This window comes from Xyrauchen texanus, chromosome 17 (genome assembly GCF_025860055.1).
Source record: "Xyrauchen texanus isolate HMW12.3.18 chromosome 17, RBS_HiC_50CHRs, whole genome shotgun sequence".
Taxonomy (NCBI): Eukaryota; Metazoa; Chordata; class Actinopteri; order Cypriniformes; family Catostomidae; genus Xyrauchen; species Xyrauchen texanus.
This window is the reverse complement of record NC_068292.1, coordinates 26828017-26853449: the sequence shown is the minus strand read 5'-3', so window position 1 is coordinate 26853449 and position 25433 is coordinate 26828017. Positions and strand designations below refer to the sequence as shown.

The following is a 25433-nucleotide window of genomic DNA, read 5'->3' as shown; positions in this document are numbered from 1 at the left end:
TACTCAAAGTAATTCAAAGTGCTTAAAAAAAAGAAAATAGAAAATACATTTTAAAACTTTTAAAACAAGAAATAATAATAAAAAGAAATAAAAGAAATACAAAAATGAATAAAATCATAAAACAGAAAAGGAATACAGAAATAAAATAATGCAATGCAATCAGTGAGTGAATAACAGCACAGCTAAACAGATGAGTTTTCAAAGGTAAACACTGGTGATTAATTTTTCTGGCCCCTTATTAACCCCTCTCAAATCCTGCAACCCACTTACATAGCCTCTCAAACACACACACACACACACAAAAGCTTTTTCATCAGAAATCCTTCTGAGAAAAGAAAGAATTCAGAGTACCAAGTGTATTGAGTGCCGCAAACAGGCCAACTGCACAAATATGTGAATTAAAACTCTGTAGATCATAAATTCAAGTTACAATAAATAAAAGAGCTTAACAGCACAATGTGAAGTAGGTAAAAGGAGGCACTGCTAATCATATAGTTTATAATCAACAAACATGCTGTACACATAGAAGCTACTGCGGAAAATGTCAAAATGCGTGTGCATCTAAGTGTAATGTTTATTTCAGGGCAACCCCAATTACTTATGCAATTAACACAAACAGGATATTTCCTTAGAGAGTGCTTGAGTGTGTTTTGATTAGATCAATAGAGGCTCTTCACATTTAGCTGCATGACATCAGGAGAGTGTTCTCTCTCATCTCATTCTCTCTGCCTATCTTTATAGTAAAAGTAAAAGATGGTTGTTGATTATTTTGAAATAGAGTATATGGGGCATCTAATACATATTAATTACTTAAATGAATGCCAGTGTATGTGGTATAATGTCCATCTCTGCATTGTGCACTGTGACCTGTTCCATCTGTTATGTGTTTATGTGATTGAGGGGCAAATTTACTCAACAGCTGCACCACTCTTGTATGCTGGTTAAGCGCGATGCCCTGCATGTTGTTATTCTATCCAGTGCAAACATGCCACTTTCTATGTAAATTGAATAATAGATTGCGCCTTATTCACAAAAGTCGCAATTATAGATGTGTTACTGCTTAGTGCTCATAGAGCATCTTTGACACCTTGCACTCAGAATCGTCTGGAATTGTGTTCAGTAAAGCTTTTTGGTCGTGTGTGCTCAGTTTTCTGATTTCCATCATTCCTTTAGTGAATCGGGTGCTGTGAATTGAGTGAATTTCCTCCTGGATTCAGGGGGAAGATTGAGCTCACCTCTGCACATGAGGATCCAGACCACATTGATAGCCAGTTTGAAATTCGGCCCTGCTAATAGTAAAGCTAAGCTGGTTAATAGATTGCAGAGCAGAAATAGGGTGATTGATGCAGGATGGTGGCAGTGTTTGATTAGTTAAGGTGATGTTTGTTAGACTGTATGCTTCATGGTGGTTGCTGTGAATACATAATTGCTGTCCCCTACACATACTAATGACCACCGAAATGTCTTCTGCGGAAAACTGGTTTCCTCAGAAACGTGTGTATTTGTGTGCGTGCGTGTGTGTGTGTGTGGGGGGTTTGGGTGGTTTAAGAGGAAAGATTTTTAGGTTACAAACTGGTAATTATAAGATATTATGCTATAAATGTGGATTCTGAGGATATTTATAGTGTCCCCATAATTCAAATCACTTAAAAAACAATTTGACAATTTAAAAATGCAGAAAGTTTTTTGTGAGGGTTAGGTTTAGGGGTAGGGTTATGGGATAGAATCTATAGTTCGTACAGTATACAAATCATTATGTCTATGGAGAGTCCTCATAAGGATAGGACCAACTGTTCCTCCCACAATGGTGTGTGTGTGTGTGTGTGTGTGTGTGTGTGTGTGTGTGTGTGTGTGTGTGTGTGTGTGTGTGTGTGTGTGTGTGTGTGAGAGAGAGAGCGAGAGAGTGACAACAGCTTCTATAAAGTTGTGTATAGGGAGACAATGCAGCTAAGCTATAGTAGGGAATATTTGGGACTGGCCCAACAAGTTGTAGTGTAGATTATTTAGGTGTCTGAGAGTAGGGATAGGAAAGTAAAAGCATGAATCATTTTAATATTAAGCAGCACAGGCTCTTGTTCTACCCTTCTCTCTCTCTCGCTCTCTCTCTCTCGCTCTCTCAAAGTGTCAGAGAGATCTTATTTTGCTTCCGCTGTATTAAATTTATCCTGTTACAGCCTTATCAGCTAAATTAAAATTAGCCTGCTTGTTGTACCATCACTGTATTCCTCAGCTTCTTGCTTTTTTTGTCTTCATCGCCCACTAAAATGCACAGACACACACATTTGTTTTCCCCCACAATGTAGCCAAAACCTGAACCACACACACACTCTGGAGGAATCTTTTTGTTTATCAAGTACATTGGCAGATGTATAGACAATTACAGGTAGGATAATTATATAAAAGCCTCAGTCTTTTAGAATGTTTTGTGTAGGTTACTGTGTGGCAAAATGTCAGTTCACCCTCCCTGAAATATTTATAGGCTTTAATTAGAACTTTCAACAGATGGCTTCTCTTCACCTTTGTATTTTCAATTAGAGCTCTAAAACAACTGGAAGCATACAGTATTCATAACAACACACACATGTAACTGTGGTCCACTACAGCTCACCTTGAAACACATATCAGAAATACAGACACATAAAAATCTAACGTGAGAGGAACCATTGTCTGCAAATCCAAATTAGTTATGGATGTTCCGATCAATCGGCCACAGATCTAGTTTACTGATCTTCGTCTTAAATCTGTGATTGGCCGATCGTGCCTAGATTAAGGGCCGATCTTTTTTCAATTTTAGAATGCACAAAATCACACATACGCTGCTACCCTAGTGAATGAGCACATGCTCAGACCTCGTAGCATTAAATTGCGGCAACTGGAGGGTGAGTTGCTGGAATTTCTAATAATTTGCAAATTTACACTTTCAGACACGCTGTAATTCAGATGAATATGCCAGTTGTTGAGTCATTAAGGCAGTTATTCTGACACGCTGAACAGATAGACAGAGATTGGACAAAGAGAATACAAAAGTGTGTAAAAATTAATAAAACAACAAATAAACATTCAATCAGAAATCTAAGTATACTTGATGTAACATGAGTTACAACAGACGGTGTGTGGAGCGATGGAGACAGTTTGAGTGATTCTGCACGCCCTCCAACACACACGCTCTCTGTGTCAATCAAACATGCGTGCCCTCAATCTTTCATCAGTCACTCGTCCCAGCTCTATTTTGTGAGAACCATGATTTAAATCAGAGAGATATTTTTGTCACAGTACCACTAAAAGCAGCAAAAACAGTTTAGCCATCAGTAATGGCAATACATCTTTTGTTGCTTACATTCTTTTGATTTCCCATACAACAAAAAGCCAAAGATGGTAAACGAATCATAGATACTAATGATTTCTCACTGGAGTTTTTTTTTTGCTTGTAGTGGATATACAGTATCTCTCTTATTTTTGAATCTCCAGTATCTCTGCTGTGTGTGATGCTCTTATGGATCAGAATGAATAACTTAATGGGACTTTTGGAATTTTGGAGGGAGTAGCCTAACCATTTGCCACTTCACCCTAACTAAATGTCAAGTGGCTAAAATGGATTCTAAAATGGGTGTTCTATCATTGTCTACGTGCTGTATTTGTTAGACATGCATAAGCAAAACCCTAAAAACATAGCTGTCCATAAAGGAGGTGCTTGAGCATGATGGGCTTGAGCATGTGGCACAGATCAAGCTCTAAGTTCCCCCTTCCAGACAACTTAACGGAAGTTAGTAAGATTAATAATGAAGGAATAGGGGTGGTGGAGGGATGTCGGAAGAATCGTCATGGGTGTGAGGTAAGTAGCTGCTTATATGTGCTTGCATTATGATTTACAGTACTAACTTGAAAGCTATTCCCGAATCTTAGTTTAGAACTCCATTTAGGGATGGGCGATTTATCATAGATTCATAATGATTTAGCTGACTATATACAATTGAGCAAAATTGTGATTTAAAACACATTTAATTTGCCTGCTATGCTCAGCAATATGAAATTAAGCAATACTGTAAATATTGTGATGATTTTAGTGCACGTTTTATTTGGACACTACAACTTTTCCTAAAGAGTGTGCCATTAGATGAACAATCCTTCGAGTATATACAATTAATCAAAATTACATTATGGTCTTATGTGATTATTAAACTGCAAAAGACTGCAATTTACTTAAATTAATACATGGTCTTTGTGTGCTTCTGAGTGAATGGGTGGCGCACTGTTCTTTGTGCACGTGTGTGGCTCATGATACGCTGTTTCAGTTGTCTCAGAGCGGTTTGTGTGCATTGTGAAAGCAAAGTGCTGCAGGTTCACACATACCAGTAGTAGCATTTTGCAAAGTGACTGAAATAATCGGTAATGGTTCATCTGCCATGCATTTCTTGTTAAGAGGGGTCAGTGCGCTGCATTCTAGGTAACACAAGACACATGACAGCAAGGTAATAACATTCTTTCATTCCTGCTGGTTACGGTTATCACCAAACACACACACTCTCTCCGTCTGGACATTATTCAAATTTTCCTTCTTTCATTCTTAAACTACATCCATTTGACACAAAAATTTGGTCTATCAAGAGAACTGCACAACCTTCACCGCTGACAATGTTATCCCCATGACAACAGACCACAGTAGCAACTTACTGTGACAACTAGTGACTGGCCTCCTTGCTTTAGTTACACATAGGGAGGCTTTTTAGGGAAGTCACTGAACATGTAGATAAACACACACACACACTAACACAAGAACACACAACCTCAAGCATACCTGCAAGCCAAAATTAAGCTAAAGCCTGTAATTCTCTAAAGTGGGCAAGATGTGGGTTGTTGTTTTCTCAAACATTTACAAACTAAGAATATCTGGTGGATTGAGATTAATTTAAACTAATGATATTTGGGCTGTGCTTTTATTCACTTTTCTTGTTTATCAGCATCACATCCATTCTTTAAATGTAGCCTTTGATACAAACATGTTCTTAGCAAGGATTTTCGTAGAAAGAACAAGAGGAAGAGGTATTCAGCTTAGAAACAGGCAGTGAATGTGTTCCTCTCTCTCTCTCATTCTCTCTCTCTCTCTCTCTCTCTCTCTCTCTCTCGCTCTCTTTTCTCTCTCTCATTCTCTTCATCATCTCTCCTCTAGACCCATTTAGAAACATTTACAGGCCTTTAACAATAATTTCCTCTGATTAGAATGACCTTTGAGTGCCCAGGCAAATTGCTTTCAAACATCTTAGAAAAATCTGCAAACCATTCAGAGTGTGTATTTGCCCATTTTCGGTACCAAGCAAGACCTATTCTCTCATTCTCTTTTCCTCTCACCAGCCCTCTAAAAACAGTGTGAGGCTGAGTTACTCTGAGCTCTGTCAGCCTGAGGCACTTTCTCTCTCTTGTTCTATCTTCGACCTCACCTTTCCTTTAATTCATTGCATAATCACAGTAAGTGAGGGCTAATAATGAACATCCAGTAGTGCCCACGGTTTGAAACCAATGTGGATTTTGGTCTATTGTTCCTTCCTCCCACAGTGTGTCATGCTTTTTTTTCTTCAGATATAAAGTAAAATGACACTGGGGGCCACTGGTCTGTGTTGTGTGTGCCTGTGTCTGTGAGTTTAAAATGACCTATTGATTAATTAGGCTCACCTAATGTATTTAATCAGTTAATAAGTCAAATAAGTGCAAATTGAACAATTGTGTTTAAGAGAAAAGGTGCAACAATGTGTGTTAATTCTCTGTGTGTGTGTGTGCGTGCGTGCGTGCATGCGCGCGCGTGTGTGTGTGTGTGTCCTTTGATTTGTATTCTTGTGCACAGTAAGCCAAAAGGGAGTGATTCATTAGCCTTCCTGTGTGATTATAGTTCCCTGACTATGTTAACGTCAGGACCCCAAAACAAAGAGTTTCAGACAGGCAAACTCAGAGGACAGCTGAGGCCGGGATGGGGACTGAATATTAAACACTGCCTTCTACACTCCATTAACACAGCAACAGTTGCCACTGATTACAACAACTAACATATATATAAATATATACAGCTTACACTTGGTGCCAGGAGGGCTCTCGTGGATTTAATGGACTGGACTAAAACTTCAGGGAAAACTTGCATGTCTTCCCTCAGCAGACCATTCTGTTTTTAATACATGTCATAATAACACTACACTCAATGAGGACATTGACATATTAACAGTTAAAGCCAGACAACAGATCCTTCACCAGACTCATCCTTTCTATCTGGTTCCTCACTATTTATGTCCCTCTTTGTTTGCATCACACTGAAGAATAGGCTATTGAATCATTGTCAGACATCTTGAATTGTTGTAATGCTTACAAATGATTGTACATATGACAGGACACTTGACCTTATAGTAAAGGATATAACAAAACATTTCCCACCCTCAGTTAGAATGTAAAAGCTGCCAATACACCTAATGCTATAGTGGTTAATGCAGTTTAAAAAGGTGTTTGTTGTAGAGGTTGGCTGCATCTTTGACCCTAGCCTAGAGAAGGATTTTATGACTAAGGTCATTAAATACCAACCGCTCCTGAACATAAAAGGGAATGTCAAAAAAGTGGCTTGCCAAATACTCTGCGGTCTCCACTATTTTTGGCAGTTGTCATATATGGCAGAGATGTTGTTACTTATATCCCTGATTAACTGGTTTGCTGTGCTGTGTTGTCTGGAAATCTGATGAATCTGATGAAACTGGTCAATGGGTTGTCAATGTAGCCCATTATATTTTGCACCTCTAATCTTTTAATGCTTACTTTTGTGCATACATAAATAACTTATTAAAATGTGTGTGTGTGTGTGTGTGTGTGTGTGTGTGTGAGCGTGTATTTATCACTTTGTGGGGACCAAATGTCCCCATAAGGATAGTAAAACCCGAAATTTTTGACCTTGTGGGGACATTTTGTCGGTCCCCATCAGGAAAACAGCTTATAAATCATACTAAATTATGTTTTTTGAAAAGGTAAAAATGCAGAAAGTTTTCTGTGAGGGTTAGGTTTAGGTGTAGGGTTAGGGTTAGGGGATAGAATATAAAGTTTGTACAGTATAAAAACCATTATGTCTATGGAAAGTCCCCATAAAACATGGAAACACAACATGTGTGTGTGTGTGTGTGTGTGTGTGTGTGTGTGTGTGTGTGTGTGTGTGTGTGTGTGTGTGTGTGTGTGTGTGTGTGTGTGTGTGTGTGTGTATGTTTGTACAAAGTAGTTGGAAAATTGCCTCCCCACACACAGCCGCCCTAAGCATTTGAAGGCCAAAATTGTAGAAACACCTGCTGATTTTTCATTTTTGTTAATTACATTTTTTGGTGAAGTGTCCAAATTAAAGTTGCATCACAGCTAAATGTTTTCATGGCAAACCAAACTTAAAAGCACAAAAAAAGTTTATATAAGTTGATTGGCAGACGAGTTAAAACAAAATCATATGCATGTAGCAGGAAGCAAGTGTTATTATATTACAGAAAAAATAATCCATTACCATAGTGTAGCATCTAAATTTGTTTGCAACTAAGTAGATATTGAGGTAGTAGATGGTTCAAATATAGCCTGACATTTTCTGACCATAAGGCTCATGAATCAATGAATATCACCTGGCAGGATAGGGCAAAACAAGACTGTCCCTGTCAGCTTCCTGTTATTATCAGGACATTAGTTCTTTAATGTTAAAGGTTAAAGGAATAGTTCATCCAAAATGAAATTTCTGTAATTATTTACTCTACATTACTGTCACTCCAAACCCATATGACCATATGAAGGTATATTTTAAAAAGTCTTCACAGGGATTACTTGCCATATAATGAAAGTGAATAGTGACTCTGGTCTGTTAAGCTAAAAAAGGAACAATAAAACACCATAAATGCACAGTGAAAGTAATGTTAATAATAGTGTTGTCAAAATCACCGGTACTTCGGTACCAAGTCGATACTAAAATAAAGAAGATGTAATGATACCAATGTTTTTGCAGTACCGTTAGTACTCAATCCGGTACCAGTGCACAGTATGACTGACACACGACAGCTTTAAAATGCTCAATTGAGTGTTTGCTCTTTTACTCCTTACACTCAAATGGACGATTAATCAAATTAAAATCATGACATGTCCTATTGTGATTTATTAACTCTTTCCCCGCCAGCGTTTTTAAAAAAAGTTGCCAGCCACTGCCAGGGTTTTTGACGATTTTCGCTAAATTTTAATGGCCCGCAGAATATTTTCTTCCATGAATATATGAAGATGCTATATATCAAAATAAAGATCTGAGCCTCTGCTTTTAGGCAAAAAAAAAACGATTTTATTTTATCTTCATTTGTTCTTTTTTATTGCCACTTGAACAGAGGTAGGTTTTGTCAAAAACAACATTTCGGACAAAAAGCTGAGAAAAAGGCATTTTTATCAAACAAGTGCTTTAGTATTAGTATGGTGTTCCACTTCACGTTTGAGACGATCGCAGTCTGTTTCTTTGATCAAAGAGTTGCGTACTCTTTCAAAACATGCGCACGGGTCTTCCTTACCGTATACCACCTAAAACACGGATACCCAGAAAATTCCGTGTTTGGCGGGGAAGCGTTTTTTTCATAAAACCCGGAAAATTCCGTGTTTGGCGGGGAAAGAGTTAAACAGCTAAAGGCTGAAATCTTAGTGTGGAAGAGCTGCATACTTTGAATGAATGTATAAATCTGAATGCTCATCCACATTGAGACATGTTGTATCAGATGACAGAGCAGAGCACTAATCTACTGTGAACCACACAGCACATATTAAGCATTTCAAACATCAAAGTTGACCAAAGTGCTTCACAGTAATACAATTTAAAACATAACATTTAAAAATTACCACATACACAAACACCAGTAATCTAAATCACAAAATGCAAACACTCCAAAACTGTGTCCTACATTTCATATTTCAGACTCAAAGGCCAGTGTGAACAGATGAGATTTCAGACATGACTTAAAAGTGTCGCAAACTGTTAATCCGGGAAGTGAAGATTCTGGCAAAAAATACACATCATAATAAAAGCATGTTTCAAAATATAAGCTAGAGACCTGAAATGTAAGAAATTGTGACAAAAAAATATTACAAATGTATATACATTTTCACTGTAAAATTCACTCTAATGATAATAATAATAATAATAATAATAATAATAATAATAATAATAATAATAATAATAATAATAATGAAGCAATATATCACAAGCAAGACTGCTGTTGAATAAATGTTTGGCAAAAAATGCAATAACATGTTGAAAAGTTCTATTTTCACTTGCTAAAAGATTTAAGAATGAATTGATTAGACACCATTTTGATGATGAAATTAAATAAAACTAAAACACGGAGTTCTGGAAAATAATAATAATAACAAAAAGGAAAGCGTGATTTGGTAAAGAATAAAACAGATTTCAGTACAGCGCTACTTAAAAATACTTAAACATTGCATCCTTGATTGAGAAACACTTGATGGAAACATGGATTTTAATGTATTATTCATATTGAAAAGTAACTTTTTAAATATGCTAAACAGGTGTGTTCAATAGCACATTGTCATATTAGCATATGTACGCTGTGGTACCAAGATTTCACTGGTATCGGTACCGACTACTGAAAGTTTGGTACCGTGACAACACTAATTTATAACATCAAACCCTGTTGGCTCTTTCAACATTACCTCATGACGTTTGGTCATAAGATGTGATGAGAACCGTATTTGATTATAGCACTTTATTAATGATTTGAATTGAGAGTGAATAAAGACTTACATTTCTTTCTGTTTATTGCACAAAGCAATCATATAACTTCAGAAGACTAGTTATTTAGTGCATGAGACTTATCAATACTTTTACTGTGTATTCATGGTGATTTTTGTTTTTTCCTTTTTCAAGCTTGAAAGACCAGTCATAATTAACTGTTTTTATATGGTAAATAAACATTTGGAGACTTCAAAATTAACTTTTTGTGTTCCAAAAGAAAGTCAGACAGGTTTGGAGCTACATAAGGGTAAGTACAATTTGACATAATATTTTTCATTGGGTAAACTATTCTTTTAATCTGGATTGTAGATCTTTACAGGCAGGGAGTATATGACAATAGGAAATTAAACCCTTTTAATTTTAGTCACCATCTGGCATCTGGCACTTTTATCATAGCAAATTCAAACTGACAAGCCACTTCACTTTTAATACAATAGCTTCAATATTTTAGTCCTAATTCAACTTATTGTGTCTCCACATAAAATGAGCATTTGTCTCGCATTTGTCTATGCGGAACTATCAACATATGCCTCTTAAGTGGCATGCATGTTTTAAAAATGCAGTGGGAGACGGCAGTTTGTAATGCAATCCGGGTCCCTACTGCAGTTCGACATCAAACATCCCCATAGCGTCCTCGGCAGAGTGAGAGGGAATAACCCAGATTCTGAGTAAATTCAGCAAATGATTTTTTGGAACCCAACACATAGAGTGGATACAGAGTCCCATAAGTCAAGCCCGATGGTGCCGGGTGAACCACGGGGCATACAAACAGATGTTGACTGCTGTAGAGGAAAGATGATCCTATACTCTGGGACACCTCGCTGGTACTCATTCCAGTTCAATGAGTTTAATAGAAGACTCTATCGCAGCAGTTATCAACTGGTATTACTTCAGGACACAGGACAACAAATGGCAACCCATCACAGAACCCAAACTGTTAAAAAAAAGGCCTTAAAAACTTTGAAATGCTTAAATATTAATTTAATATTTATGGTAGCCAAGTGTAGAAATTTCATGAAATTTAACTCAAGTAATAAATTGGATGTTGCCCCTTTAAGACCAGAGTTTTTCGACACCTGAGTTTTGCGGGGGACGAGCATATGTGGTGCAGGAAAGTTTTTTCACAGTCTTTTCATCGGTTGCTAATTCTTTGGGATGCATATGGATTGCATGTGTGGAATTTGACCAAGTTTTTGCATACATGTGAGAAATGGCCTCTACCGTATTTCATTACCGGAATTAATTGTACCTTATTTAATTTCTGTATTTCATTTCTGTTTTTCATTTTACCATTTTTGATTCTTTTTTTATATACTGCCCCATCGACTGCTGTTTTTGTATTTTTTTAAAACAGCAGTCAGAATAAAACGGCTTTGGATTTAGTGTGATTTATTCACAACAGGCTACATTAAAAAATATATAATTTTAATAATTTAAAATAGCCAATAATTCACCCTACAATTGTGGTTGGCTCAAACCATAATTTTGCATATTTTGTGATTATACTGTATATTTAATGGTTTATAGGTTTTTATTATTATTAGTGTTATTATTATTGTTATTATTATTATTTACATTATGTAGACTTCTTCATGATTTTCGAGGATGTGGGCATGTCACGCAACCTGTTCTTGTTGCCATCAGCCAGATTTGTCTAGTTTCTACCAAGTACCGGAAGCATTTGAGCCAAAATACAGAAGAGTTTGTTTCAACACAAAGCCCCTGACTTCCATGGTAAACACTTTCTCCTCCATTTTAAAAGTTTTTAAGTCTTTTTTTCTATCCAAACTACAATATGCATGATAATATGGTCAATTAAATTGTATTATTTGCATTTAGCATTGTTTTTTTCCCTGTGCTGTCCATGCATTTTTGGTTGGACCCACCAGTTGTGAACCACTGCTCTAGTTAATATAGTAAAATAATGGTGAACATCTTAGTAAGGTTGAGTTTTTGACTTCAGACTATACCACAGGATACTGAGGAAGACTGGTTTTGCTCTCAAATAATTTTTATGAACATTGTCTACACAGATTTTCAAATGAATGACTCTTACATAAATGCTAATGTGGTGGAGAAAGAACCAGTATTAACACCTTTTAGGCAAAAAAACAACTTTGCATCAGGTGAGGTGCCCTCTAGTGCTGGTCTGGAGAAGTACTGTTGTCAGTTGTGCATGTGTGCAGGACTGTAGTGGTGAAAACTTGTAGATGTGTGGCATGAGAGAAAGTAGGGAAAACAAGTAATAAAGAATGAAATATGTATGTTAGATCTCAGTACAACAAACAATGTCTCCTTTTCCAGAACAATACACTTTCTGTATTATTCAAAATCGTTTCTTTGCACAATACTGCACTACAACATGATTTCTATTTCTTTTTCTGGGCTCTCTTTTGGCCTTAAATACCATCTTACTAAGATGACTATCATTTTACACAAAGAGTCAGAATTAGCAGTTATAATACAAGCCAACCTAAAGATGGCATATTCACCACATCATCAATATAAACATTATTAACAACAACAGGAACATGCCAAGGAATCGTTAAAGAAATGAAGTGTAGTTTGAATGATTTATTGCAAATCTGACATATTGAGAGCACATCACTAAAACATATGCAAAAGATTATTAATGGGGATGTGGTTTAAGACAATGGAGGCTGTCAATCAGAGCAGCCGAGAAAACAAGCGTGTCATTTTGCAGTAAGCATGCATGTGGGTATGTGCCTGCATGCACCTGTGTGTACGTGTGTGTGTGGGGGGGGGGCTTAGGTTTGGGTGGTTTATGAGGACATTTTTTAGGTTACAAACTTGTAATTACAAGGCTATTGTGCTGTAAAAGTGATTTATGAGGACATTTCTTAGTGTCCCCATAATTCAAAGTGCTTAGAATACAAACTATGTTTTTTGAAAATGTAAAAATGCAGAAAGTATTTTGCGAGGGTTAGGTTTAGGGGTAGGGTTAGTGTATAGAATCTATAATTTGTAGAGTATTAAAATCATTATGTCTATGGAGAGTCCTCATAAGGATATCTGCACCAACGTGCGTGTGTGTGTGTGTGTGTGTGTGTGTGTGTGTGTGTGTGTGTGTGTGTGTGTGTGTGTGTGTGTGTGTGTGTGTGCGCATGCTCCTCATGCTTTGAGTAGTTAGAGTGAACATGGCACTCTGATTTAAGCTGGAGCAAATGCACCTTTCGCAACATCTACTCTGAAATTACCCATCAAAACCATCAGCAGCCAGACCAGCTTTATTCCAATCAGCAATGTCTGTCTTTTCTGTGGGGCTGGCCAAGCAAAAAACACACACTCACAGAACAAAAACATGCACATTCTCTCTCCCTCTTTCAAGTTACAAATTACAAGAGACACAAGTCGATTTGCATATATTTAGGGTAAAACTCTTAGTTCACGTTCAAGCCTTTATCAGTATACATCGATGATGCCTCATGGATCGGATGCAAATTTTGGGCACATGACAGCACATCCACAATTAAGCATGTAAATGAAGAAGGGAGATTTTTGACCAAGAGGGCAACAGATGGTATGTGAATTTTCTTTTTACATCATCTTTTACTATCAGTTTGCAATACTAAGTGGATGTACTGTACAACCTCTAGACCTATCCTGTAATGATGCAAAGTCTCATTCTTGTCTGTCATGGATAAAGTCCTAATGTTTGTTTTTGTATCCCTTTTTTGTACACTTCAGGTCCTAGCAACAAAAAAAAGTTTAAATTCTTGGTGCTGAATAAATACAATACAAATGGTTCACCTGTGAATGTGGCCCTTGCTACCTCCAAAATAATTATCCACCCATAGGTGTCCCAACGCCATGCAAACAGCTGTGACATCTGAGGGGGAAGTTCATTCATTGTCTTACCCACACTGAAATAAATCCTGTCACATTTGGAATGGACCAGAGATCACCTTTGTTAACATTTTACCCTGGTCTGCAGGAGAATCCACTTTCTTTCCTCTGTCACCATGTGCAATTCCAGCATCTAAGTAGTCCTTGAGCTTAAAGTTTAACATGTTCAACCTTAGTGGAGAGCACAATTATCTGAACCACTGCTGAGCCCAACAGAGCAACACCTGCTGTCAGTCTTTCTTAAGAGAGTCAGGAGTATGACATTCTCAGCACAAACCCAACAATGCCGTTTGATACACACACATTTTTTTAAAAAAGCTGTCAATTCAGATATGCATTCATATTTTAGTGCACATTATATGGCCCTTTAACATTAAACATAACACTTTCTTACTGCTTTTTATTTCTATTAAAGTTTAGTGTGATACTGTGATACTTTCATAAACTCAATCTATTGATTCGTTGTCAAATCCGAACTTCATTTATTTACATTTATGCATTTGGCAGACGCTTTTATCCAAAGCGACTTACAGTGCAATTATTACAGGGACAATCCCCCCGGAACAACCTGGAATTAAGTGCCTTGCTCAAGGACACAATGGTGGTGGCCGTGGGGTTAGAACCAGTGACCTTCTGATTAACAGCCCTGTGCTTTAGCCACTACGCCACCATCTGTGCGCTTCACCTGTGCATCAACCTTTCCTCTTCGTCTAAAAGCATTTTAGACATCTTAGCTAAGATAGTAATAGCATATGGCCATTAAGAAGTTGTCCTATAGAATCAAGATAGTGTATGTCCAGATTTTGCAATTAAAGGAATTGAAATAACGTACTTTAGAAAACAACAACAAAAACGACTCAAAGGGATATCAGACCTGTTTTGTTTACAAATTTTAACAACGAATGAATGTGCATATTTAGCTCTAATAGCGCGCCGTAACGATATGCTATATTAAATAATACAAAAAGCAATAGACTGGGCAATAGACATTACCGGTGATTCGCCTCCGGTGCTTTTGCAGAGAGGACCCCGGAAAACTCCTTTGATGCTCCGGTAGTGTCCATTGCTGAGGTGCGTGGAGCTGATCACAAGGTAGTAGCACGCCATCCGGCCCAGTGTCACCCATGAGCGGGCTCCAGGGACGACGAAGTTACTTTGGAGATGCTTTATCGGAGGTTACACCGATGTAGCCAGAAGACGATGTGTGCTGGTTGTAAAGCCCAGCTCTGCTCCACAGGCTTCAATTTGTACACGAGTGCAGGATGGCGTTACGAGTTCCACTGAGCGAAGCGCGCGCTATGCTCGTGCTGTTATTGTAAAAAGATGAATTTGTTAATAGTACTATTAACTACTGTCAGTCTGAAAGATTGTCCCACTCCGTCACATTCTCGCTCCCATTTCCTCTTTAAGAAGACACAAGCACCCGCTCTTCAGTTTGACAGCCCCGACTTCGTTCTTGGATTGCGAGTGCTGCTCAGTCTCACAGAGAACTGCTTATATTTAACATTTCTGATGCTGTCCAATTCAAGAAGCATAATAATTGAGGCTATGTTCTCTTTAAATACCCTAAAAAGTCATGTCTAGTTTATTGTTTCGTCAACACAAACGATCGCGTGCGCGTCTTCCGCGGATCTCTTTTCTTTCCCCTGCCCGAAACCAACTGCGCTGAGTCCAAATGAGTGTGATAGCAGAGTCTCTCTCTCTCTCTCTCTCTCTCTCTCTCTCTCTCTCTCTCTCTCTCTCTCTCTCTCTCTCTCTCTCTCTCTCTCTCAATTTTCAATTCAATTTAAAGTACTTTATTGGCATGATTGTGTTTACATACAATATTGCCAAAGCATTAATACACAAAACATAATATAATGACAAGACAAATAATAATAATAAAATAGTAACAAATAGCAGTAAAATTAGAATTAAAATAAGGTGCCAGGTAAATAATAAAATAACATTAAAACTATAATAACAATATACACTATACAATATAAAATAAAATAAGCATTTAACAGGACATTATGAACAAAAGAAAATAAAAGTACTGTGAGTGAAGTACATTAAGGCAGTAATTGGTTTCTCACAAATTAACAAATGAATTTAGCTCCAACTGATGCATGATTGTCCTCCCCACTGTCCAATAACCTGGATCTGATCAGTCTCTGCCAAACTGGAAAACTGTGGCATGAGGTTTGAGAGTTTGTGGAGGTATCTCTCTCTCAACTCGGTACATTTTTCACAGTGAAGGAGACAGTTTGTCTCTGTCTCGACCTCACCGGTGTCACAGTGAGCACAGACTCGTTCTTCCTTTGGAAACCATGTTTGTCTGTGTCTGCCTTTATCTATGTTCAGACTGTGATCACCGAGTCTGTATTTGGTGAGGATCCATCTCTGTTTTTGAACTCTTACAGTGTGGAGATATTCTGCTAGACTATACGTTCTGTTTAGGTCCCGATAATATTACAATTTGCTTTGGTTTTTACTGTAATTTTTCCAATTGTCCAAATATAAATTCTTGCTTTTTTAAAATGTTTATTCTGATTTGGTTTAGTTCAGCAGTGTTGGTCTGAATCTGGTGTTTGTTAGTTTTGTGAGTTTCAGAGCCAGCTGACAAAGGGGACTGGTTTTAGGCTTTAGCTCTTGGGTTTTAAGGGCTTCGTGTTGCAGTGTGTTAGGGGAACTTGAATTTAGGTGTGTCCAAAATCGCACTCTCTCTTTCTCTCGACTGCAGCTCTGGTTGTGGCTTTATCACTTGCCCGCCAACACCGCAATCATCAACAGCTGGGAGAGATAATTTGCTGCAGGTGTCCATCCTGGCCTCGCTCAGCCCCGCTCGCTCGCCACAGAGACCTAACACGTTTGTATTGTTTATTTATGTAGCTTGTTTACATGTTTCAATTAAAGTTGTATGTGTGACAGTAGTTAGGCTACTGACTGATCACTTGCACTGTTTCGCGTTGTCTGTTAGCTCGACCTTTTCGGGGCGGGAATCTGATTTAAAGGTTTAGTTTATATAGACCTGTTCAAGATATAGCCTACTGAGAAAATGCATTAGAATGTGCTGACATTTGAAATGAATACGGCACCTCACACACAGTTATGCTAAAGCAATAAATGGAAACCATTTAAAGCCATTAAAGGTAATGCGAAGTCTAACATTGGCCGCGGACCTCGGGGATCTTCACCGGCGCTGTCCGCTTACTGTAGTGCTGAAATCAGAGAGATCCTCAGGACCAGATCAAGGAACGATTCATAGTAGCCTACTTAAAGGTAATGAAAGCAACTCTTTTGGGGCTGGGGGTCTGGAATGTAGTTGCAAGTCAGCACGTACTGAGTTCAATAGACTATACTGCACCATCAGACTAATTGGTCATTATGTTACCTTTCAATTGGTTCAATAAATCTCAATGAGCTTTTGCTGAGGTGATTTTTTTTTAACACGCAGGCTCAAGGCTCAACTCTTTCTACAATAACCTATATCTAAAATAAGATATTTATTTTTCTTATTTACAATAAACTAGCTTTCAATGTATCTGTATTATACTGTATCTCTCTGTCTGTTAGTCTGAACTGGATTCGTCTATTTAATATCTATTATATGTAATGTATACTGTACATTGAGGTATTGTGATGAAAACTTTTGGCCTAACTATTTAAAAGCAGGATTTTTTTTAGAACAAACTGTCTTTCTGTGATTAGGTAATAATGTCCGGAAAATTATTCTTAGCTGCAATTTGAAGAAATAGAACCAGCTAAGTCTGTTGTTGTAGTTATTTCTGTATACTGGCTTTTTAATGTTTGTGACTAATCCTGGGACTATATCTTTATGTTATCTGTTTAATACATGGACTTTTTGCTTAGTAATAGTATTTAAACCAATCAGAATGAAGTAAACAAGTATTTATGTATGCAATAATGTATAAAAAGCTTAAGAATTCTTTGAGAGTCTTTAACATGGTCAAAGAGATCTCTCTGGCACTGAACTAATATAAGATGTAAAAGAGGAAAGAGGAGTCTGTGTTTTGTTGTAGCATGAAGAGCAGAATATACAAGATTCTCATATTAGATCATATATTGAGTATATTGTTGTTCAGGAAGGATAGTATGGGATCTTGGTTGGAGTCCGAGCCATTTTATCCATTGCAGGATGCTGCCAACCTCTCAGTTAGTGTCCGAATTGTAATCTCCTGTTTCTAGTCCGGGAAAAATGTAACCTGCCGGTTCGAGTTTGGATCATGAGGTACCTGATCAGATCCAGGATTTCCACGACAGTATACATCATTGAAGCATTTAATGTATGTGATATATATACAATTCTCTAATCTTTATGGAGCCATGACTCTCCTGACTACCAGAAACCTATGTGTGAATGTATTTTTTTGTAAAAACACATTTGGTTTGTGTAGTCTCTGGAACAATCAACTAGAAATGTATGAAACTGAGAAAACAATTTAAACAGAATTGTCACTCAGTGCTTAACAGAGCTTTTCATTTTTATGAGCATACAACAAATGCGTAATCATCATGCACAGGAGTCACTGAAGTTACTGTGCGCTTTTGCAGCACTATGAACTGCTGATTTGTCATTATCTCCAGGGTACAAACTATTTGGGTACATTTAAGGGGGGGGGGGGGATACCAATTTCCTGTTTTGAAAAGATGCACATGCCATCATTATGAAGGAAAGTGTTGCCTGTAATTTAAAAGAAAGGGGCTCTTAGAATTGTATTCAAGACTTACTGGATATATAATCTTTCTTAGTTTTGCCCCCAGCTAGGTTCTATCTCTTTCTCTGTCACTTATTCTCTCTCCTTCTTTTTCATACACTCTGAACCTCTTTATTCTCTCTGTTCTCTGTCACTCTGTCTCTCTCTCTCTATCTTTCTGTCTTCTCTCACTCTCTCTTTTTCATATATCCTGATGAAATTATGAAATATTAAACAGAGTTTTTTGGCGGATATTCTTCCCTGCCTTCAGTGGCTTTCCTGTGTTTCTAAATTCTGGGGCAAAAACCAGACTGGCATGTCACAGTAATGCAGAGAAACACATATACTGTACTAACGCACACATAGAGGGTGAATTGTAGGGGTCATCAACAGTATATTTAGATTTACACACCAAAGCAATGACTGGAGCTTTCTCAGCCTATGGAGATCGAGAGAAATGAAATATTCTGTAATCTAAATGTAAATGTATGAGAAATGTATTTGTTGGGTTTTCTGCACAATTACAGAATGCTAAATTTATTGGCTGTTCCTGCTGATAATATGAGGGAGAAAATAGAGAGAGAGGAAGAGATGAAGTCCTAATGGAAGCATGACATGAGTCTATTGACAGTTATATATTTGTAGTTACTTTTAGTCACGTTTTCTTGTCAAACTACTTTAAAATACATTATAAAATAGATACAGTAGATATGGTCCTGTAATATACACATTGTAGTAACAGCTGTGACATTAAACACCTGTAAACACAGCTGTTATGTAAATCACTGTGCAGCACCAATAGAATAACATTCTGTTGTTGTTTACATGTCAGTTTACATGTTGTTGTTGTTTACATGTCACATTTTTAAATCTTCTAGTTCACTGATTCCCAATGTTTTTTGTCAATGACCTAAATTATTTACTTGAAGTACCTCCTGATATTTTAAGTAATGTTTACTATTGAACATATCATTTTTTTGTGTGTCTTTTATGCTTTAATGGAAATCTGTGTCCTTAATATTTTTTATTAAGAAGTAATAATTTTTACAGAGTGTCTATTTACACTAACTATGCCCACAACTTCTCAGACCAAACCCAAGACAGCCGACAGATTTATTTAGGCACAACTGAATTTTTAGCTATGGGGCAGAGACAGTTAACAGGTTAAACGGGTTAGACATTTAGTGGATTATGAGATTGGATAACTAAGTGACTATATACACTCCAATAGTCTGGTTGAAACACAGGATATTATGACAAACTGTGCCACTATGTGCAGTTGTAGTAGCTCTGGGTCTAATGACAGTATGTGTATTTGTTGTCACACTGGAGATCCGGGTTCAATTTCCACCCCTTATTATTTCCTATAATACTACTATAGTAATAAATAAAAGAGATTCCTCACAGTGATTTGGTCACAGTGAAGGACGGGGAGTTGAGAGAAGGATATGATCTAAATAAAATTAGCCATGGTTTTACTGTAATCATTTTGTAGGAACCATGTGTTTTGGTGGAAACTATATATTTCTGATGTACTAACCATGGTGTTACTACAGTGACATGTTGTTAATTGTAGTTAATAGTAACCATGTTTAATTTAGATGGTTACTATTGCTTTACTAGAAAAATACCATGGTGATACTATGGTTACTGTAGTAAAACCATGGTTCATTTTTGTAAGGTAGGGTTAGCGGTCTGTGGGTCTCCAAATAAACACAATAAAAATGCCGTAGTTATGCCACTATACTGTGTGATAGTATTTAAACAGGGGTGTACGAGTATCTGCCACTAATTGCACTAGAACGCAAATAGCATCTAACGCTATTTGCAAAGAATTTTAACATAGAAAAATACACACATCAGCTTTATCCGTGACTAAATTCAAAATGTCATTGTCAAATTTATTTATAGAGCACAATTTAAAAACAACCACTGTTGACCAATGTGCTATAAATAACAATGTAAAAATAACATACAACATTATACAAGCAATATAATCACATAAAGTATAATATGCAACAAGACACCATCATTGAGAAAAAGCTATAGAAAACAGATACATTTTAAGCTTTAATTTAAAAACATGTACAGTTTTTGCAGTTTTGATAGAAACAGGCAGACTATTCCAAAGCTTAGTTGCATCTATAGCAAACGCACAGTCTTCTCTTGATTTCAGTCTAGTCTGATAGTAACATATGGTTTGTAGATCTTAGAGACCTCCCGGGGTGATGCCCAGAGTTCAAAAAGATAAAATGGTGCTAAGCCATTTAAGGATTCATATACGAGTAAGAAGACTTCAAAATCAATGTGTTCATGTTTTCTTACACCAGTCAGGAGCTGCATTTTGTACTGTTTGCAGCAGATAAAGAGTCTTGACGTAATAAGTGCATTAATTGCCATTTCAGAATTCTTAAAAGAAAGAAACAACTTAATATTGGCCAATGATCATAGATTAAAGAAACTAGATTTTAAAATTAAACGATTTTAGATTAAAGAAACTAGATTTAACAACATAGTTGACTTGTTTGTCAAACTTGACACACAAATAAATGTCATCTCACTGTCAAAGAACACACTCAAATATTTTACACAAAATTTAACATATGGGGCTAGAGAGCTGAAATTTTCTAAAGTTTTTGATATAAAAGGGAGCTTAGAAACACATCTAACATTTGATAAGACTGTAGAACCTAAGTTTGGCTTTTTAATGAAGGTTTTCTGCATGTTTCAGAAAATCAGGTACAGTTCCCAATCCAAGACATTTATTAGTAATATTTACCAGGCCAGGCCCAACCACTTCATACACCTGTTTAAAAAGACATGGAGGGATTGCATCAAGAGAGGAGCCAGTAGGCTTCAACTTACTTAGAGTTCCCTATCTGTCCCTCACGTGACATTGTGTCGATGTAGTGACACTAGGGGTCACTCTTGGGAGCCCCAAACACCTCTGATCTTTGAGAAAAGGCCTATGGGAATTGGAGAGTGGAATTTGCATGCCACTCCCCCGGACATACGGGTATAAAAGGTGCTGGCTCGCAACCACTCATTCAGATTTTTCCTTCGGAGCATAGCAGTGTTCATTCAATGAATTCCACTGCCGTTCCATTCACCTCTACGAATGCTGTTGGATATATGCTGCATTTCATCGGTTTCTCCCCCATGCTCTGAAAAGGACAGGGAACGCTGTCTCAAAACAGAGGCTTTCCACTGGATCGTGGATGCATGGCATACCAGGCCCAGGGCGTGCTCTCCCCTTTGGGATTACGAGCATATTCCACGAGGAGTGTGGCAACCTCCTGGGCACTAGCCAACGGCGCTTCTCTAGCAGACACCTGTAGAGCAGCAGGCTTGGCAACACCAATACCGTTGCAAGATTGCTAGTATGCCCTGTACTGGGGTAGGTTCACCACATGTGCTGGTTACCACAGGTAACCACTTGTGATGTATTTTCTGTGGTACAGTTCCTCTGTTGTTAAATCAAGGTCTCCCTTGGGCAGAGCTCCCTCTGCCTCCGGTCGCCATGTTTGTAGAGCTCCTCCCCGCCGGGTAGGACCTAACTCGGGACTTCTTCCACATGTGATACTGCCGGTCAATAAGTCCATGTGAAGTATTCTCCACACGTTACCTCACCTTCGGGCAGGGTGTGGTCTCTGCAGTGTATTTCCACTTGGGAAAGGGCAGACGCACATGGCCCCAGCTGATTGATTTTCCATTTTTGTGGGAGAAAAAGAAGAGAAGAGGCCACAGCTTGCGCGGCCTTTCCCTACTATGAGTTCGTCTTGTCCCTGGGTTGCGAGGGGCCGTACGACACTCGTGGGGCATTGGGGGAGGTTACTTGGGAGCCAGGTGCACTTGCTATGAGGCACACATTTTCTGCCTGCACCTGCACCGCCAGTCTAAAAACACAGTTCAGCTGGTTGTGGCGTTTCATATAGGGAACCCTAGTGTCTCTAAATCGACACAACATCGAGTGAATGACAGATAGGGAAAGTCTTGTTTATTTTAATAACCTCTGTTACCTGATGGAGGGAACGAGACGTAGTGTCCCTGTTGCCACAACGCTGAGCGAACAGCTGAAATGACTGGGACCCTGTCTCGGCTCCTCAATGCAAAACCTGATTGAGTGGTTGCGAGCCAGCTCCTTTTATACCTGTGTGAATGAGGGAGTGGCGTGCAAATTCCACTCGCCAATTCCCACTGGCATTTTCTCAAAGATCAGGGGTGTTTAGGGGTCCCAAGAGTGACTCCCTAGTGTCACTACATCGACACAACGTCTCGTTCCCTCCATCAGGGAAATGTAAGCGCAGCGTAGTTCTAGCGCCAAGACTAGCAGCTGTACATCATCGCACCATTAGCTGGGTAATTCCTAGTCAATCACACGTAAGCCATTGCTTTATAAGTCTGCTCACAATCTATCACATTTGTTTTTCAGTTTGCCAACCTCCACCACCCCACCACCACAAGTTGAGTCCAGTCATGCACGGGGGTAGGCTCCTCGCCCCTGACTCCTATCTCCAGCAGAATATGACAGTACAATTTCTTCGGACCGCCAGATGGGGCCTATGCCAAAGAGAGACATGACTTTTCTGTTTTATATTCATCAAATAAATGTAATCTTAAATTTCACTCAATTCTATGAGTCTTCCTGATAGAACAGAGGTTGCGACAGTAACCAAGACATTTCTTGTAAAGTTGGATATGAAATGGTTTCGAATTTCTTAAAAACCATAGTGCTAATAGAGGAGACAGAAGGATCATAAGTAGCCGAGATGATGTTCAGTCTAATGTCCCTTATCTTATCAAAAAATAAATTAAGAAAAATTGTGGCAGTTCTTTTCAATGAGGTCAGAGAAAAATTTTGACTTTGCTGATCTCACCGCACTCTGATATTTAGATAGTGTGTCCTTTAGCATCTCATAGGATACCTGGAGTTTGTCTTCATGATATAGCTTGGCCTATCCTACGTAATTGCTTAACTAGAAGCCCAGAACATCATACACATTGAAGTTAGACCTCAGTGTCTGCAGCCTATAATATTACAGGATACATGATTTCATCCTTCTCTCTAATAAGAGACTTTTAATGAGTCTCATTATACTGGATTTAGCTACTCAAAGACTAAGCGAGAAATAACTGTTGCCCATTAGCAGCACAAAACAAAACAACTGAAAACCCCCTAAAATCAGGTCACACATACACATCCTTACAGACACATTGCCACAAAATACAGACAGACAGACAGACACAAACATACACCAAAGACTGAAGAGTGAGACAGCAGTTGAAAGGCTGGTAATCCAGAAGTTGAATTTAATTCCAGTTGGCTTTATGTGCCCTGACTCTGACTGGGAATTTCATTACAGATAACCACTCCTTTGTGAGAGATAACCCCAGGTTATACATTCAATAAGGTGAGTGTGTGTGGGAGTGTATGTGTAACAATCATGTGTGTGTTTATTGCAGCCCCAGTGACACTCAGTAAAAATACATAAAGTGAAGGTCAGAAGATGCCCGACCTTTCTCACACCCATGCAGAGTCAGGTTTCAGATTAACCCTGAGCCATTTCTTTCCATTCTGGCCTTCTGAAATCACAGAGACTATTAGAAAACATGTTTGAAATATCACTTTTACTCATGGATGCTTAAAGAAAATAAACTTCTGTCATTTTTTTTTTTTCAAGCATATGTAGTTCCAAACCTTTATGCTGTTTTTCTGGAACACATAAGGAAAAAGTTTTAACAATCTTTACACATTCTCTTTCCATACATTGGTATTCATAGTGACCATGTCAGTTCCAAAAAGAACAAAACATAAATGTTGTACATACAAGTCTTTTGGAACCATATGATAGCTTTGTGTGAGGAACAGACACAATGGCACCTGCAGCTGTACAGCTGTATGCACTGTGCTTACAATTAGCACTTCAACTGACCTAAGAAACATTTTACCACAGAATATTTCAGCAATCATGACATGTGTCTCATATTTCTGTAGGCTATGAGAAAACAAATGCCTGATTCGTGATTGAATCATTCTTTTGAGTTGGTTCTTTTTTAATAAATTAGCCAAATGGATTAGCAAAACTATTTAGTCGATTCGTTCAGAGTGCACACCCACTAAATCATTTGTTGTGGTTTTCAATAGTTTTCCTTAATACTTGCACTGGGGGGATATATTTGACCACTGCGGCATGTTTTGCTGTTTTTAGCATCTCTCACAGGTGCGCTGGATTAATTTATATAAAATAATTAATAAAATAATAAATAATTTAGCAAAAACAATTACTCAAGAAAATTTAAAAACACTTCTCTCAAAGTCACCAGAATTGAACGCTTTGGTGTTGTTTTGCAAAAAAACAAAAAAACATTATCCCAGGGGACCATACCTCCAGATACCCCTTTAATAATGGTGCATTTATTTACTTGTAAGGTTTCTGTGCGTAACCTGATTTGAAATCCTGCAGGCACCCATAAAAGTAAATAAAAATTCACAAAAAAATATTCCGCTCCATGGTACTGTTGCTTTCAAATCAAATATGTTGCCAATGGAAGTTGGCCGTTGATGATGTCAGATGTCATTGGTTCTCATGTGTCAAACCAGATGTGATTTTTCTAATGGCACCATATTTGCTTTGAGGGCAGCTGTGAAAAGTATGACCCTGTCATCACTCACCTGAGGGGAACGTCACTGGACTTCCTGTTCCTGACGGCATGCTGCACAAGTGTTTGTAGCCTGCTAGCCTGTTAGCATTGCTTATTCTTATTCTCATACGCTTGTCGTTTTATCCTTTGTCATTTTACCACGTGTTTCGGGTTTTCCAGTTTCATCAGTGTGTATTTTACTTGTTGCTGCTGGCGCCTACCTCGAGTCGGTGTTTGTTGCCTGCTAGCTTCTTTAGCATCACTTATCTATCTGTTTACAGCTTTTAATCCTTAACATTTACAATTTTTCAGCATGCATCAGGTTTTCCCCCACATTATTCCTTTATCACGATTCAACTGCATGCATTTTCCACATGCATCCACTTTATATTTTTATCGTGATTAAACTGCATGTGTAACACAGGTCATAATTTGACTGACTAGAATAATTA

At 38.0% G+C, this 25433-nt stretch overlaps 1 protein-coding gene across 1 annotated transcript in view; it reads right to left on the bottom strand.

Moving 5' to 3' along the window:
• LOC127658102 (zinc finger protein 804B-like) overlaps positions 1-15231 on the bottom strand; it is a 147826-nt gene extending 132595 nt beyond the window's left edge. The window contains 1 exon segment of the mRNA XM_052147202.1: positions 14636-15231. Within this exon segment, the coding sequence (XP_052003162.1) occupies positions 14636-14749 (114 nt within the window). The 5' untranslated portion in view covers positions 14750-15231.
• Between the last annotated feature and the right edge of the window lie 10202 nt (positions 15232-25433).